The sequence below is a fragment of the Octodon degus genome, unplaced genomic scaffold (assembly GCF_000260255.1).
Source record: "Octodon degus isolate 3935 unplaced genomic scaffold, OctDeg1.0 scaffold00238, whole genome shotgun sequence".
Classification (NCBI taxonomy): Eukaryota; Metazoa; Chordata; class Mammalia; order Rodentia; family Octodontidae; genus Octodon; species Octodon degus.
In genome coordinates, this window is record NW_004524814.1 from 2,325,543 (window position 1) to 2,341,444 (window position 15,902).

Consider the following 15,902-nt stretch of genomic DNA (forward strand, 5'->3'; position numbering starts at 1 on the left):
TCAGCGCTTTCAAAATGTAGTTAATAAAGAAATGGGCTTCTCTACTTCAGAATCACCACACTATTAAAGCACTCAGAATGCACATTCAAGGGAGGTTTCAAAATGATTACTGATCTCATTTTAGGTCACTGCAAGTACAGAGTCAACCTTCAGTCTTTCACCAAATACGTACTTTAAAAAGTTATCCTTTTCTCCTAAAAATTCAACTCTTTTGTATTTTACAAAGTACAGTTGGATGCCATGGGTAGGGAGGGACTTGAAGAACAAGTAATTTGCCAAACTGTTCAACGATTTGGCTATTCACCAAATTCCAAGGCAATTCTTATTTACTTCCAAGACCATCCCATGGACATCTGCTATTGTTGACATTATTCCAGAGAAACATTTGCAGCATGACTTTTTAGAAAAGCTATGGAGTACACATTAGAAACAATTATTATGGAGTGCACAAAAACAAAGCTGGTCCCATATTCCTAAGACTAAACATGAAATAAGACAATTTTAGGAAAACCTAACATTAAAAAATGGAATAATTAGCATTATATACGAGTCATATATCAAAATTGTTATGAAATTATTGAAATGTCTTAATGAGTTTTTAAGAAATTCTCATAAGTACCTTATTCATACATAACTTGTGAGATAAAATAAAATGCTACCTTAATTTGTATAAGATAAAATGAATATACAAGTACAAATAAGACCATTCAATTCTAGAATCAGATTTGTTTAAAATTAGAGAAACTGGGCTGGGAAGATAGCTTGGCAGTCTAAGCACCTGTCTGGCAAGCACAAGAACCTGAGTTCAATCCCTGGTACCACATGCCATGCCGGCCCAGAACCTGGTAAATCATGCCAGTCCCCAAACTGGGTGTGGTGGTGCACGCTTATAATCCCAGAGCTGGGGAGGCTGAGACAGGAGGATCACTATGAGTTTGAACTGCATAACAAGACCCTGTATCAAATAAATAATAATTTTAAAAAATAAAAATAGAAAAATTCTGATGGATCAGTTACTTTATTAAAGGAAAATGTGACTGATACTTTAATAAAATCGATGAAACTTTGTGTCTCAGTACTAAACATAAAGATATTTTAACTTGTATATTTTAACATTGTGTAGAATAAGACATATTTTATATTTTCTTTTGTATTTTACAATCTTTTGGCATTTTAAGAACACCTTTTGGTCAGGGAAAAACTATCTGTCTTTCTAAAGTACTCAATTTGCCTAGGAGATAGCTCAGTGGCAAAAGCATCTGCCTGGCCAGTGTGAGGTCCTAAGTCTGATCCCTCATGCTGCAAAAAATAAGTACTCAATTCTTTTTTTTTTTTTGAGACAGGCTTTTACTATGCAGTTTAGGCTGCTCTTGAATGCTCTATGTAGCCCAAGGTGACCCCAAACTCACAGAGATCCCCCTGCCCCAGCCTCTGGAGTGCTGGGATTACAGCTGTGTGCTGCCATGTCCAACTTCAATTTTTACAGATATTGAGGCACTAGTGAACAGCATACTTCTTTGATCCAACTAGCAAGCCTGTCCCAACTGCATACTTCAGAGACAATATTCTTTTGCCTTAATCACCCTGAGCTGAAATTATTCAAACTAGCCAATCTAAAACTGCCTTCATTGGGCCCGGGAGATGGCTCAGTAGAATAAGCTGTTGCCTGGCAAGCGCAAAGTGCTAAATTCAATCCCCCATGTCCCCCCCCCAAAAAAAAAGCACCTTTACTGTTCTCCAGTGGAAATCCCAAAAGGCTCTACCATGACCTCCCTTTGCTCCTGCTTTCTATTCCCTAACCATCCCTGAAATGTCCCATGTGGCTCTGCATGGTAAGCCATGCCTAGTTTTTAGGACCTGTGAACAGTAACAGTTTTTGTTTTCCTAAGCCTCTCTTGTGGCTGAATTGCCTGGCCATCACCTACAAGAATAGGAAACACAAACATAAGCCAAACTGTGATCTTCATGTACTTTTGCTTTTACATTGTTATGTACATAAAATACTAAGTTAACATTTAAATACTCTTTTTTTTTTTTTTTTTAGGACCCAGAGATTGAACTCAGGACCCTGCACTTGCCAGGCAGGCGCTTATTCTACTGAGCTATCTCTTGGGCAATATTTAAATACTACACGAATTTTAAAAAATATTCTTGTAAACACTGACATCTTTCTCTACAATGAGAGACTAATTAAAGAAAATACTTTTGTGTCCAACTGGAAATTAATTTTGTCATTTTCCCAAATTTAACTCACTCTGGTTTAAAGGATACCATCTGAAATAAACCTCATAAATAAAAACAGGAGTAAAATACCTACCTGTGAAGGTGTACTGGTAAGTTCCATCTTTTCCTGTGATTTCTCCTTTGCTAGCCGAGCAGCTTCTTTAAATTCCTGAAACTTTTCTGCAAACTGAATGGATAAGGACTATATATATTAATCAAATAAGCTGTTACAGTGCCCTCCTTTACCTTGGTTTGCTTTAATTTTTGAATAACTGACATAATCTCAGAGCAACTATAGCTTACAACATGAAAACAATAGAAAAAGTCTAACACCAAACATGTGTTGTCTATCAAGTACAAGTCTCATTCAAAACATCACTGTACAGCAAAGTAAGAATTAGATGTCAGAAAGCTATTTATATACCTATCTCCTTGGCTGTTCAGAAATAATTTATTAAGAACAAGGTGGAGATGGAATCAGTAAAGAGAGGTATGTTTTGTTTACCTGAGAAAACTGCAGGGCTGGGGAGATGGTTCAGTAGAATAAGCGCTTGCCTGGCAAGCACAAGGGCCTGAGTTCAATCCCTGGTTCCACCAAAACAAACAAACAAACAAACAAACAAACAACCCATCCTTGGAGCTGGGGAGATAGCTCAATAGAATAAGCGCCAGCCTGGCAAGCACAGGGTCCTGAGTTCAATCCCCAGCCCCGCAAAAAAAAAGGAAAAAAGAAAAACAAAAACAGAAAACTGCATTTCTTAAGTATGTATATCAAACTACAAGAAAATGCTTTTAGGTATTACTAAGATATAAACTAACATAAGGAATTCTATTTTCAATATTGCAAATGATAACATTTAGTATTAGCACTAATATATATAAAAGCTCATTTCTCAAAATTATAAGCAGTTAATGTTCAGCTTCAGTTTTCATAATGTATAGCTTCAGTTTTCATAATAATAAATAAAACTTAGAAATCTTGCTCACATCAGTTACCCTTATAAGGTCAAGGTCATATTTCTTCAAGATGTTGCCGTTCCTGTTTGAAGGGGTTTATTCTACAATTTCTTTCATCACCTTCTCAAAAAATCCTTGTCATGCTTTGCTTCAGACATAGTTTTTAATAAAACAAGCCTGAACACTTATATGCTTGTCTCATTTTTGTAAGTGATTATGAAGTCCTTTGGGTCCTCTATTTTGAAAAGCACCAAAATTAAGTCTTCAAGATATCTTGGAAAACATGTCGTGACACGTTGTCACATCCTAATCCACGCATTCTGAACAGACTAATCTAAACTCTTGATGTCAGTTCCTGTGATAAACAAATTAGACTTAGCTCCAAGAGTTTATTCATTATTTCCCAATATTCAATCTACCCTCAAACAGTACAGTTCACCATAGTAACACAACTGGTTAAAGCATATGCTACCTTTTAAAGAGGAAAAAAAAAATCTTGAAAACTAAAAACCATTCCTGGAAAAAACAAATCAAATAGGAAGAGACAGCATGGTTGACAGAACTTAGTAACTACTACTCTCCTACATTAATGAGCTGCTTAGTAAGATGTAATGAAGACCTTAATCTATATTCAAGAGTACTTGGACCCCAAAATCATGTCACATAAATTTGATAAATCCACACCTTAGCATAAAATAAAGATACTTTACAAGTGAAATATAGTCTTTTCTTTTTGGGGGGTGGGCTCTACAGGCTTTAATAGAAAATTCCAAAACAAACAAACAAAAAAGCTCTAAAATAGTCATGAGTATAATAAACAGATACTTTTCCAAAGAGATTGTTTATTGAATAGCAGTGTTTGACTGGATGCCCAAGTCCTTATATTGTTGAGATACTCTGAATCTAAAACTCAACCCTGGCTAAGGAGATAGCTCAGCAGCTTAATCATCTACCTGACAAATGTACCACAATTTAAGATCTATATTCAGAGAGTAAGACACAGGAAACCAAATCAACTAACGCTTGCTTGTTTTCTTGGTACTAGAGATTAAAGCATGGCCTCATTCATGCTACATAAGTGCTGTACCACTGAACTATGTTCCTGTCCACATTTTTTTGTTTTAATCATCTTACTCAGAATGATTTATAATGATAAAGGCAAAGATTAAAAGTCTTAAAACTGAGCTTCAAACTATTAATTTATATAAAAAAGATAACAAAACACCTGAAAACATTAAGGTTGAGGAATGTTTACAACTCAACTAGAAAAAAAAAAGTGGGGTATTTCAACTATCAAAATATATCTAGTTATAACCTACAACTTCAAGTCAATAAATATTCACAAGTCAAGAGTTTTTTAAAAAAGAGCTTGGTTTTAGGAACTTGGGTAATATTTGTAATAGACAGCTTGAAGTTTAATGAAAATAGTAAGTGTATTTATATGATCTTGATTTCCCTGCATTTGAACAATTTTAACTCCTAAGTCATCACAGCCCATTTATACCAAATTACACATCAAGTGTTTCAAATGTATGGTCAGCCCTCTAAAAGAACATGTCAAACACAGAGATTTTAGCATACATCTCTAGGTCTGCTCGGCATACAATCTGAACAGCAAAGTAAGTAATAGTCATGTTGATCAGCATTTTCTTCTATCCTCTTTTAGTGTGATAGCCATCAGAACTCAAGGTACTGCTGGTATGAACACCAAGTGCATGGCTTTTGCTTATGGCAAGAACACTTTTATTTTCAATATTTAGCCTGGTGATGAGATTTTACTGGTCTATCTTGCCAGGCATTCACTTGGTTAGTATTGTCCAAGAATTCTTCATAATGTCGTTTGATCTCACTCTGTATTCCATCATATTTGGAATACTCTACACCCAATTTTCTCTAAATATAAAAATGTTTGTTGTGCATGGTGGCACATGCTTATGAAATCCTAGCTCCCTGAGAAGCTGAGGCAAGAGGATGCAGCAAGGCTGCCTAGCCTGGTAACTTAGTAACTTAGCAAGACCCTCTCAAAAGTGTAAGAAAAGAGCTGGTAACATAGCTTAGCGCAAAAGCCCTGTGTTTATCTCAAGTGCTGCAAGAAAAACAAATTGCAATAATCATTTATATGTCTCTGGCATTACATCAAAAAGCTTAAATCTTTATTACTATCACTTTCAGTTTCCACAATTTAGAAGAAGTTGGTACCTTCCTATCTTGCAGATGATTTCCAATGCAGAGTAGGAATCTTTGTACAAAATCCCTTCTGAATGATAATCTTCACTGTTTATCTCCTATCACACAAGTATTAGGTACACAAATCCTCACCCAGTGGTGACTTTTTCTGTGTACAGTACATTTCCTATGGGATAGAATGATCAGCGAACTGCTCCTTGTGCTAAGGTCCCTATTGTTCTGAGATTATTACATAATCTCAACCACTGTTTTATACTCTCCACTTGCTGTTACATATTTAACATCTGTGAAATGAAGATGAAGATTTTCACTCAGACTATATGATCTAACTTACTTTTGAAAGATGATGTTCAGAAGAAAATCCCAGTCCATAAACAGTGTTTGCCCGGCTATCGGCCCACTGGCCAAACTTCTGAGATGTTTTAGTAAATGTCATGTTTGGAGTGATAGTGCTATTTATTATTGCCTAAAAAAGAAAGCAAGTATGAGCAACCAGTCAAAAAATGAACACACAGGTACTAAATAAATAACCACTTAAGTCATACAATGTTAAAACACAACAGATAGTGGTAGAAATAGTTTCTAGCCTTTTAAGGGACAATGTGGAAGTAAGAATTTCTAACAAAACTATAAATAAAGTGGTACTCTCTCCATCAAAAATTTCAGTACTTATCTTCAAAACAAGTATTCCTAAAATCCAAAACACTCAGTTTCTAATGTGGTCAGATTCTTCCTTTTGAGTGTTTAGGATCACTATTTGCTAATTTTGGATCATACTTAGTCTTAATAGTGTCCTAAACATTCAAAACTTGGTCTTAATAGTGTCTAAATATTTAAAAGTGGGGTCTCACTCTCCAAAGAATCTTTAACACATAATTTCTGAGAAAACTAGGATTTTAGCAACATTACATATTAACATTAGTGATCATAATAATTTTTAACTACTATAACATTAACTATGACATCTGCCACTACTAGAAAAGTACAGAATTAGTTTTAGTTGGTTAAGCCCTTTAAATTACGGTTCCATAATAATAAAAGATACATATCAAATGCATAAGCAGTAATGTGGCAAACTACTGAATATGGACTGGAAATCAAACATTTTTGGAACAAAGTTAAATCTGTTCACCATATGAACAACTAGATTAATATAAATTGCTTGAATTATGCAGGTATGGATGAATTTGTAACATGGTCTATTGCCCTACTAAAGAAGACAATAGGGCTGGAGAGATAGCTCAGGAATCTAAGCACCTGCCTGGCAAGCACAAGGACCCAGGGTTTGATCCCAGGTACCACATGCCATGCTATGTCACAGAAACCAGGTGTGGTGGTACACAACTATAATTCTAGTGCTAGAGAAGCTGAGACAGGAGGATCACTATGAGTCCAAGCTGCGTAGCAAGACCCTGTACCAAATACATAAATAAAACATTTTTAAAAATTAAAAAAAGAGGGGCCAGGGAGATGGCTCAGTGGAATAAGCGCTTCCCTGGCAAGCTCAAGGGCCTGAGTTCAATCCCCAGTTCCGAAAAAAAAAATAAAAAAATAAAAAATAAAAAATAAAAAAAGACAGACAATCAAATAGAAACTGGCCCCTTTCTTTCTCACAGAGATAAGTACATATGTCACCATTATATGAGAGCTCACATCCTCACTGAAAAATTATAACTCATTTTTATATAGCTTCCATATCCTTCAACTCAAGGTTTCTCTCAGCCTATCATTTTAGATGCCTAAAATGTGGCTAACCACTAATTTGCAGGGCTATCATCAAACAAAAGAGTAACAAAAATTTATTCACAAATGGTAAGGGACCATTCATTTTATGCAACATTTTCTCACTACCTATTAAAATGCCAAACATAACTCTAGAAATTTAAGACAGAGGAAATGTAATTGTTCTAAGAGGACTTTATTCTAAGAGGAGTTAGCCAATGAAGTAGTAAATAAATAGCTGAAAGTTTTGGGGGAACATGGGGTAAAGTCCATAAGACCACAATGTGATAGGGTAAGGGTAGGAGGCAAGCCGATTAAAACTAGCTGATTGGACTGGGGAGATAACTCAGTAGAATAAGTGCCTGCCTGGCATGTGCAAAGTTCTGAGTTCAATCCCCAGTACTGACAGAAAGAAAGAAAGAAAGAAAGAAAGAAAGAAAGAAAGAAAGAAAGAAAGAAAGACAGACAGACACAGATAGACAAGCTGGCACTGCTTAAGATATCACGGTCTTTAGGGTTCTCTAAGGTACATTTGATCTGCAACTTGAGTAGTATCTTCAAGGAAATAGGGCAGTTGCACATGAGATCCTAATAACTCAAAACATAGTGTAGCAACACATTTTATGGCTAAGAAAATGGATCAGTGTGCTGTTGGTCTTGGATCCCTCTGAATTAACTACTTCAAGTGAATGTCTTTCTGCTTTGTTAAAGAGTTCATATAATCTGCACTTTGAACCTTTTCTAGCCTCTATATCACTTGTTCTTTAGTGACTAAAGAAAAACAACAACAACAAAATGCCACACTAAAAACGTTTATTCTTAGATTTCTTGAGTAGAAGCCTACTATGAATCCTTTAAAAGGAAAATTTTAGTGCTTTAATATGTCTCTTAATCCTGGGGTTCTTGTACTTTCACAGGAAAAAGATACAAATGCTTTGTCATTATAGATGAAGAAGTGCCTCATTCCTGGCCTTTGGCCATATCAGTATCAGCTATCTTGGGGCCAGTTGGCTATGAACTGAAACCTCTATTACTATAAGCCAAATAAATCTTTCCTCCTTAAGGAGAACAAATTAATAAAAAAACGAAGTGCTACAGTTTAGAAAAGCAGCCAGAAAATAAAAACTTCATAGAAAATACAACTATGCTACCGAACATAGATTTTGTTGAAGCAGTATACAACTTTTTCACAAGTTATTTAAGATGTTAATATATTCAGAAATATAACTCTAAAAGTAATAGTTCACATGAGGATTATTTATTTCAAATTTCTCTCTCTGAAAATAAGGTATTTAAATCTGGTGATGGTTAGTTACAAACTGAAGTCTATTTAATCATTTCACAGTTTCTTTTCTTAGACGTGGGACTTACTCAGTTGATCACTACTTCTGTATACCATTTAATCTTTTATGTAATAAAACTGCATTTCATCTATAATTTAGGCCAACAGGTAAAATAGATTACAGAAATTAAAGGTTAAAATGAAGTGGAAAGAAAACGCACTAAAGCCTGAGATTAAAAAAAAAGATAAAAAGGATTTTAAAAAGTATAAAATGGAAACAAAGATTTGAAAATAGGGAGGGGTTCTCTGAACCCCTCCAGAACCAGCCTAGGTCCAGCATGTGAGTGAGAACTTCGGCCACGCTCTCTGGGACCCCTCCAGATTCAGCCCAAGCCCAGGCCTGGCTAGTGTGTGGGACACCTTCCGTGCTCCCTGGTGCCCACTGGATCCCTCTGGACCAAGCCCAAGCCCAGCATGTGAGTGAGACCTTCAGCGTGCTCTCAGGATCCCTCTGAACCACTCCAGAACCAGCCCAGGCCCTGCGCCTGAGTGAGAAACCGCCACGCTCTCAGGATCCCTCCAGATGCAGCCCAAGCCTAGACCGTGCGAGTGTGTGGGAGAGATTCTGCGCTCCTCTGCCTGCTGGATCCCTCCGGACCCAGCCCAGGCCCACTTTTGAGTGAGTCCTTCTGTCCTGCTTTCTGGATTCCTCCAGACCCAACCCAGGCCTGGCATATAGGCCTGGTGTGAAACTCTGCAGCTGAAGTCCCTGCAGAGAGGCTTGGGGTCAGAACCACCTAGCTAATCCAGGAGCAGAATATCTTGCCAGAGGGGCACAGCAGGTTCACTTCCAAGGTCTGCAAGAGGAAGAAGGAAGCTGAGCACAACTTGGGTCTATACCTAAACCAGGCACAACTGTATGAATTAAAACTTCATAGATCTGTACCCGCACTGGGGATTGAACTCAGGATCTTGTGCTTACCAGGCAAGTGCATATTCTACTGAGCTATCTATCTCCCCAGCCTGATATTTCTTTCTTTCTTTTTTTTTTTTTTTTTTTTTTTGCAGAACCAGGGATTGAACTCAGGCCCTTGCGCTTGCCAGGGAAGTGCTTATTCCACTGAGCCATCTCTCCAACCATCTGATATTTCTTTTGTCACACAAAAAAAAGCAATAAATTTGCTGGAGTGATTTTAAAAAAAGAAAGAAAAAAGAAAATAGGGAGGTGTTGTGCGATGAGAGGGGACTGGGTAAAAAAAGGAAGAATCAAAATATATACAGGTACTAATTCCCTACAATGCATATAATCATTATGTATATCTAAAATGTACCCATAAATTTAATTAAAAAAATAAAGCCTGAAAAAGTATCTGTTGCTTTCAGGAAGCCAATTACAAGATACAGAATTATTTTTCATTAAATAATGCTTGACAGAAATTAACTACTACTATTTCTAAAGTACTCCAAGTAAAGAATGAAGACCAATTTTTCAGTTAATACAGGTTAGTCTCTTATGTAGAAGACACAAGGGACAAATAGTCCTGGAGGTCATAATCTAATTAAAAAAATAAGAAATTAACACACATAAACATCAGACTGAAAGCCTATCATTAAATTACCTTTTATTCCTACAAAGCTGTAAGGTAATACACAATTAGTAGTGTACTATTATATTTGTACAGTGACTAATATCACTTTGTACTTTTGTTGAAAATTATTACTTTTCTCAACGCTATGGTGTAATACTGTAGGTATTTTTATTAGTTTACTCCTACAGATGAGAAGGCTGAGACAAACAAATTAAATACCTTAAGATCATATGGCTAGAGAAAAAATTCAAATGTGACAACTTATTTTTATTTCTTTTGTTTGTTTGTGGTTTTTGGTATTAGGAATCTGTTATGGTGTGTGTTTAGGTATCCCCCAAAACCTCATGCAGTCACTGGGACAGGCTTCTGGAATTTGTAATTGATGATCCAATGATGGCATTATAGGTAGGTTTGAGTCCTGCTGAGATTAAGGGTAAGAATGTTACAGCCAGCCTGAATTCAGTATAAAGAAGGGAGAGAGGAGGGTTGCTCTCTGCTCCTGCCTCTGCTGCCACAGCCACTGCTCTTCCCGTTTGCTCTTGCTGTTTTTCGCTGCCATGAACTGTTGCCCTCTGCCATGTGCCACTCTGCCCTGGAGCCAGCCTAGTATGGACTAAAACCTCCACAAACTGTGAGTTAAGTAACTTTTCATCCCTTAATTTTGAGTGTCAGGTATTTTGTCTCAGCAATCACATACACACACACAAAAATAACCAAGATAGAATTTGGCACCAAGAGTGGGGTCACTGTTGAGACTATACCTCATCATGTGGTTCAAGAGCCTTTAGGAATGCTTATGGTAAGAGACAGAAAAGGTTCTCTTTCACCTGAAAGAGAAGTGTTGCAACGCCTTCATCTGTTCTCTATGTTCTCTATGGGAGATTCTGGTCAGAGCTCAGAAGACCAGAAGGCTGATAGACATCCTGTCAGTAAAGACCAGGTTTGGGAGATTTTTACTGGGAAGAACTGCATTGGTTGCTGGACTCCATATGATGGGTGTTTCGGCTTGGCAGAAAGTTTGTCTGTATTCTGCTTGTGTCCAGAGACTACCTGAGACTGAGATTAAGCACAATGGACTGATTAATCTGGCAAAAGAAATTTCAAGGCAGGGGCCAGCAAGATAGCTCAGTGGTCTAAAGTACCTGCATAGGCAAACTTAGGCAAAAACAAACAAACAAAAAAAAAAAAAAAAGAAAGAAAGAAAAGAAAAAAAGAAAAAAGAAAGAAAGAAAAAGAAATTTCAAGGCAGTTGAATGTTGAGGCAGTGGCATGGCTATTGTTGGGGGCTTTTAGTCAAGACTTATGCTGAGAATCAAGAGCAAAAACCCAATAGGATGATTTAAAATGTTGTAAGTTTGGCCAGAAAGGAAGCTCCAATAAAGCTGTGGATTGCAAAGATAGAACTGCAGAGACATCCACTTGCAAGAAGAAACAGGAGAATAAAAAAAAATGCTGAGAGCATCACAAGCAGCAGCAAATCTTCACTCTTTTGCAGCCTTAAAACTGCAAAAATGAAATGCTTTGCTCTATGAGGAAGCTGCAGAGTGCCATGTTCTAGAATGGTGGCAGCGGTTGTACCAGATTCCAGAATGGAGGTGGAAGAGAGAATTTGTTCCTCAGAATCAGGTTCAGAGTGCTGACTGATCCAAGCACTTGACCCTTACAGCCAAGAGAAAAGAAATACTGGCTACTGCTCCAGCTGGCAGCAGATCTTGGCATCATCCATGTGGTACTGGTTTTAGGCAAATGCAGAATATCAGAGTTCTGAGGTTAAGAAGACTTCCTACTAGATTTCAGAAGACCTGGGAGGCCAGGCAGTGTGCCCCTGGGAAGGCAGTGTGTGAAGCTGTGAGTGAGAAGCCTAAAGTGCAGTGGAAACCCCAAAAGTTCACAAAAGAACATGAATCATCTAAGAAAAGCTGCCAGGAGGGAGAAAAACAGGCCTACGAGAAGCCATAGGATTGCTTTCGATGTTGAACATAGAATACAGGATTTAATGTTTACCCTGTTTAGATTTTGGACATGCTTTGGTCCCAATACTTTGTATCCTCTTGTTTGTACCTTTTAGAATGGTAATGTTTTTCTTGTGCCATTGGATGTTAGAAGAGTTTAACTTTTTATGTGTATTATGGGCTCATAGGTAAGAGTTTACCTTAGATCTTAGAGAGACTAAGGGACATGGAGACTTGGGACTTGGACTTTTCAGCAATGCTGAAACTGTTAGGACTTTGGCAACTATTAGAGATGGACTGAAATGCCTTTTTCATAAAGGGATATGCATGAGTGTTTGAGGGGCCAGGGGTGGAATGTTATGGTTTGTGTCCAGGTGTTCCCCCAAAGCCTCAAGCAGTCATGAGGCAGGCTTCAAGAGTTTGAAATTAATTCATGATCCAATTTGGAATTATGGGTGTGAGTACTACATTCAGCCTGGGGAAGATAGCCTCAATGCAGTATAAAGACAGGAGAGGCCAGCGAGATGGCTCAGTAGTATAAGCACTTGCCTGACAAGTGCAAGTATCTGAGTTCAATCTCCGGTTCCACCAAAAAAAAAAAAAAAAAGAATGAAAGAAAGGAGACAGGCATGCTATAATCTGCTGCTCTTCCATTTTTGGTCTTGCTGTTTTCTGCTACCATGAACTGTAGCCCTCTGCCATGTGCCATTCTGCCTTTAAGCCAACAAGTATGGATGGAAACCTTCACAAACTGTGAGTTAAATAAACCTTTCTTTCCTTAACTTTGGGTGTCAGGTATTTTGTCCCAGCAACCAGAAAATAGTAACTCAGACAGAACTGAACTCAGGACCTTGCACTTACCAGGCAGGCACCATGCTGCTGAGCTGTATCCCCAGCCCAAATTTCACAGTTTAGTACTACGTTCTACTCTTGAAATATGATTGTTTATTTTTATTTATTTTTTATTTTTATTTTTTGGTACTGGGACTCAAACTCAGGAACTTGCAATTGCCAAGCAGGCAGTGTGCCACTGAGCTATATCCCTGGCCCAAATGTCAGTTTAGCTCTTGAATCTATTCTTCTATAATGAATTGCTAAAATTCAGGATGGAGAGGACAGGACAGCCACAAGGCTTCAGGAAAGTGTGAAGAAAAACAGGAACATCAGCATTTTATTCTATTCAGAATCTGATGCTTGAAATTTCCTTATTTAAATTAGTTATATGAAATTTATTGATGATAAAATGGATTTTTCACTACTGGTTTTGTAGCTCAGTGAGAGAGAGAGAGAGCTCATCATAAGTGAAGTTCTGAGTTCTATCTCTGGTAATATTGGAGAAGGGTATTTCTCTCCTTTTTCAAGAGTATACTACCCACCAGGGCACTATTCAAGTACTTGGAAGGTACAAGTCTTGTAGTAACTATCACTACTTAGAACAAGGTAGCTCAGAAAAGTTATCTGCTCAAAGTAAAAAATATTCAGTAAGTGGTGGTGGCACTAAGAGCTTAACAGGCAGGAGATACTTGCTTCTAAGTCTTATGCCATCTGCCTCTCCAAAAATAAAACCTTGGGGTTTTGGTTCTCATGTTCTTTTTAGTATTGATTCTCATAAGCTTCCTATGACTTAGGGATTCTGAACTGCCTACTCATCTACAGAAGTTGCTACAGCAAGGACACAACTGACTAACTGCTTCCCCCAAAGGTCCCAGAATTGGAGGGAGGCACCATGGAACTTTCAAAGCTGGGCCGAGTGGAGAGGCCATAGGTCTCTAGGATGTGATCTTGGAAGGTAGTTCTCAAGGATTCTTGAGTGCCTGTTAAAGGTTTCTTAAAGAAGATACGAATGTGGTCCCTTAACTATTGCTACTCCAGTTACTCCATGTGCTCCCAAAATAGCCTTTCTCAACTGGTGCCATGCTATTTGGATTTTCAGCCTCTAAAACTGTAACTAAATATATCTCTTTCTTTGTAAGTACCCTGTATCAGGTATTTCTCTACAGAATAAAAAAAACCTGACTAATATGGACGTGTAAATGAAAAGAACTGCAAGTCCTGATATTCTAGATAATGTCTATCTTGTTCACCACTACATTGCTATTTCTAGTATACTGTCTGAAAAGTAGAATATTCTATATATATGGCATATAATCAATAAAAAGGTGGTTAATTCAAACAATTTAATGAACAAAACTGTTGTTATCCTAACGATCAATTTTTTTCTTAAAAATTTTTCAAATTAGCTGGGCACTGTAGGGCACATCTCTAATCTCAGCACTTGGGAGGCTGAGGCAGGAAGATGGCATGAGTTCCAGGCCAGGCTAAACTACACAGTTAGATCCTGTCTCAAAAATAATAATATTAAGAGAAAATACAATAAAAATAGGTATCTGAATAAAAGTGAATAACAATATTATTTAAAGTGAATAAAACTTACCTTTGAGCCATCTAAACTGATTATTCTATACACATTTCTTGTGCTGTCATAAAAATAAGACACAGTAACTGCATGCTTGCTGGTGGGTACCCAGTTCTTCTTTGTGTTTGGGTCAATCTGGAAGACATGAGCTCGAGTGCTGAAAATAGGTTGTTCCCTGCAGGACAGAAAAGGACATAATGAAAGCAGGCAGTTTTACTTCAGTGGATAAGAACACAAAATTGTAAGGATGATGCTTAGCCAAGAACTCCCAAATATCTCCTGATAGAATATCACAATTAAAAGAAAGCTGCTCTAAGTATTCAATGATACATTTCTTTAAAACTATTAGAATCTATTCTGATTATTTATATATTCTGAATATATGAATTTGCCTACTCCCTAAAATTTATCTGTGACCTCCAAAACTAAATATTGTGGCACCAAGTCTTTCACAGGTATCCAAAGATCAGTGAAAAACCATGAACTGCTGATAAGCACATTTCCATCTAAAGTTGAACAAGGTAATACTCTGTGTTCCTGTTTTAGCATTGATAAATATTTTCTAAAGGACTCAATTATTAAAATAATATTGCTTCCATAAGTTTTCTTTTATGTATTTAGTACAGGGTCTACAGAGCTCACTACATAGATCAGACTCATAGTGATTCTCCTATTTATAGTCTCCCAAGCACTGGTATTACAGGCATGCACCACCACGCCCAGTCTCAACTGCCTTCTCAGCTTGCCCCGGGGCAGGGCCAGCATGGCACACCAGGGATCAAAGCCGAGCAGATGCGCTCTGCTTCAGCAAGCATTTAGTCTGCTGAGCTATCTGGCCAGGCCTCACAAGCTTTCTATAACCAATTAAAAATCTTTAGTCAATGGAAATGTAATGATTTAAGTCAATGGAGATTCTCTACATACTAACTCACCCAATTTAATTCACATATCTTAATTCTTTTAAAAATACAAACCTCTTTTTCTGCCGACTTCCTGGAACCCCCAGACCCAGTCCTAGCCCAGGTCCGGTGAGTCTGTGGAGAGCTTCCTGCTACCCGGCGCCAGCGGGACCAGTCCCACCCCAGGTGCAGCGTGGGCCGGACCCTCTCACGCCCCCTCGGACCGCCCCCCACCACTCCGTCCTACCTCCCCACCACTCCCGCCGAGTAGGAATTTCTGCCGAGTTCCGGGAACGCCCAGACCCACTCCTAGACTAGGTCCGCAGCAGGAAGGAGCTGAGCACAGCAGCCAGAACTAAGCCAGACGCAGCTGGATAACTCCAAACTCTGTAGAGCTCCACCTGAACTTCAGTACGTGTGAAGGTTATAACTACAGTAAAGATCTACAACAAAGGGCAGAAGACAGTGCTACATAAAATGACGAGAAGGAACAAAATGCAACCTCAGAATCCAAGCCCACCCGTAACAAGGGCAGAGGACACTAATACAGAACAAATTGGAAATCACACAGCTGAAAGCAATGAATCAAGTGCTTCTGAAATAAAACAGCTGCAGAAAGATATAGAAGACCTCAGATTGGAAATGAAAAAAGAAATCCCTGAATTAATAACATCT

At 37.9% G+C, this 15,902-nt stretch overlaps 1 protein-coding gene across 2 annotated transcripts in view; it reads right to left on the reverse strand.

The window, feature by feature from the left end:
- The window catches only part of Homer1 (homer scaffolding protein 1), a 156,730-nt gene that overhangs the window by 80,713 nt on the left and 60,115 nt on the right, over positions 1-15,902 (reverse strand). For both annotated transcript variants that reach the window (XM_004645736.3, XM_023706047.1), the window contains exons 2-4: positions 14,347-14,503; positions 5,702-5,833; positions 2,318-2,410 (exon numbers count right to left, since the gene is read on the reverse strand). In XM_004645736.3, coding sequence (XP_004645793.1) covers positions 2,318-2,410; positions 5,702-5,833; positions 14,347-14,503 — 382 coding nt within the window. The remainder of the gene's footprint in view (positions 1-2,317; positions 2,411-5,701; positions 5,834-14,346; positions 14,504-15,902) is intronic.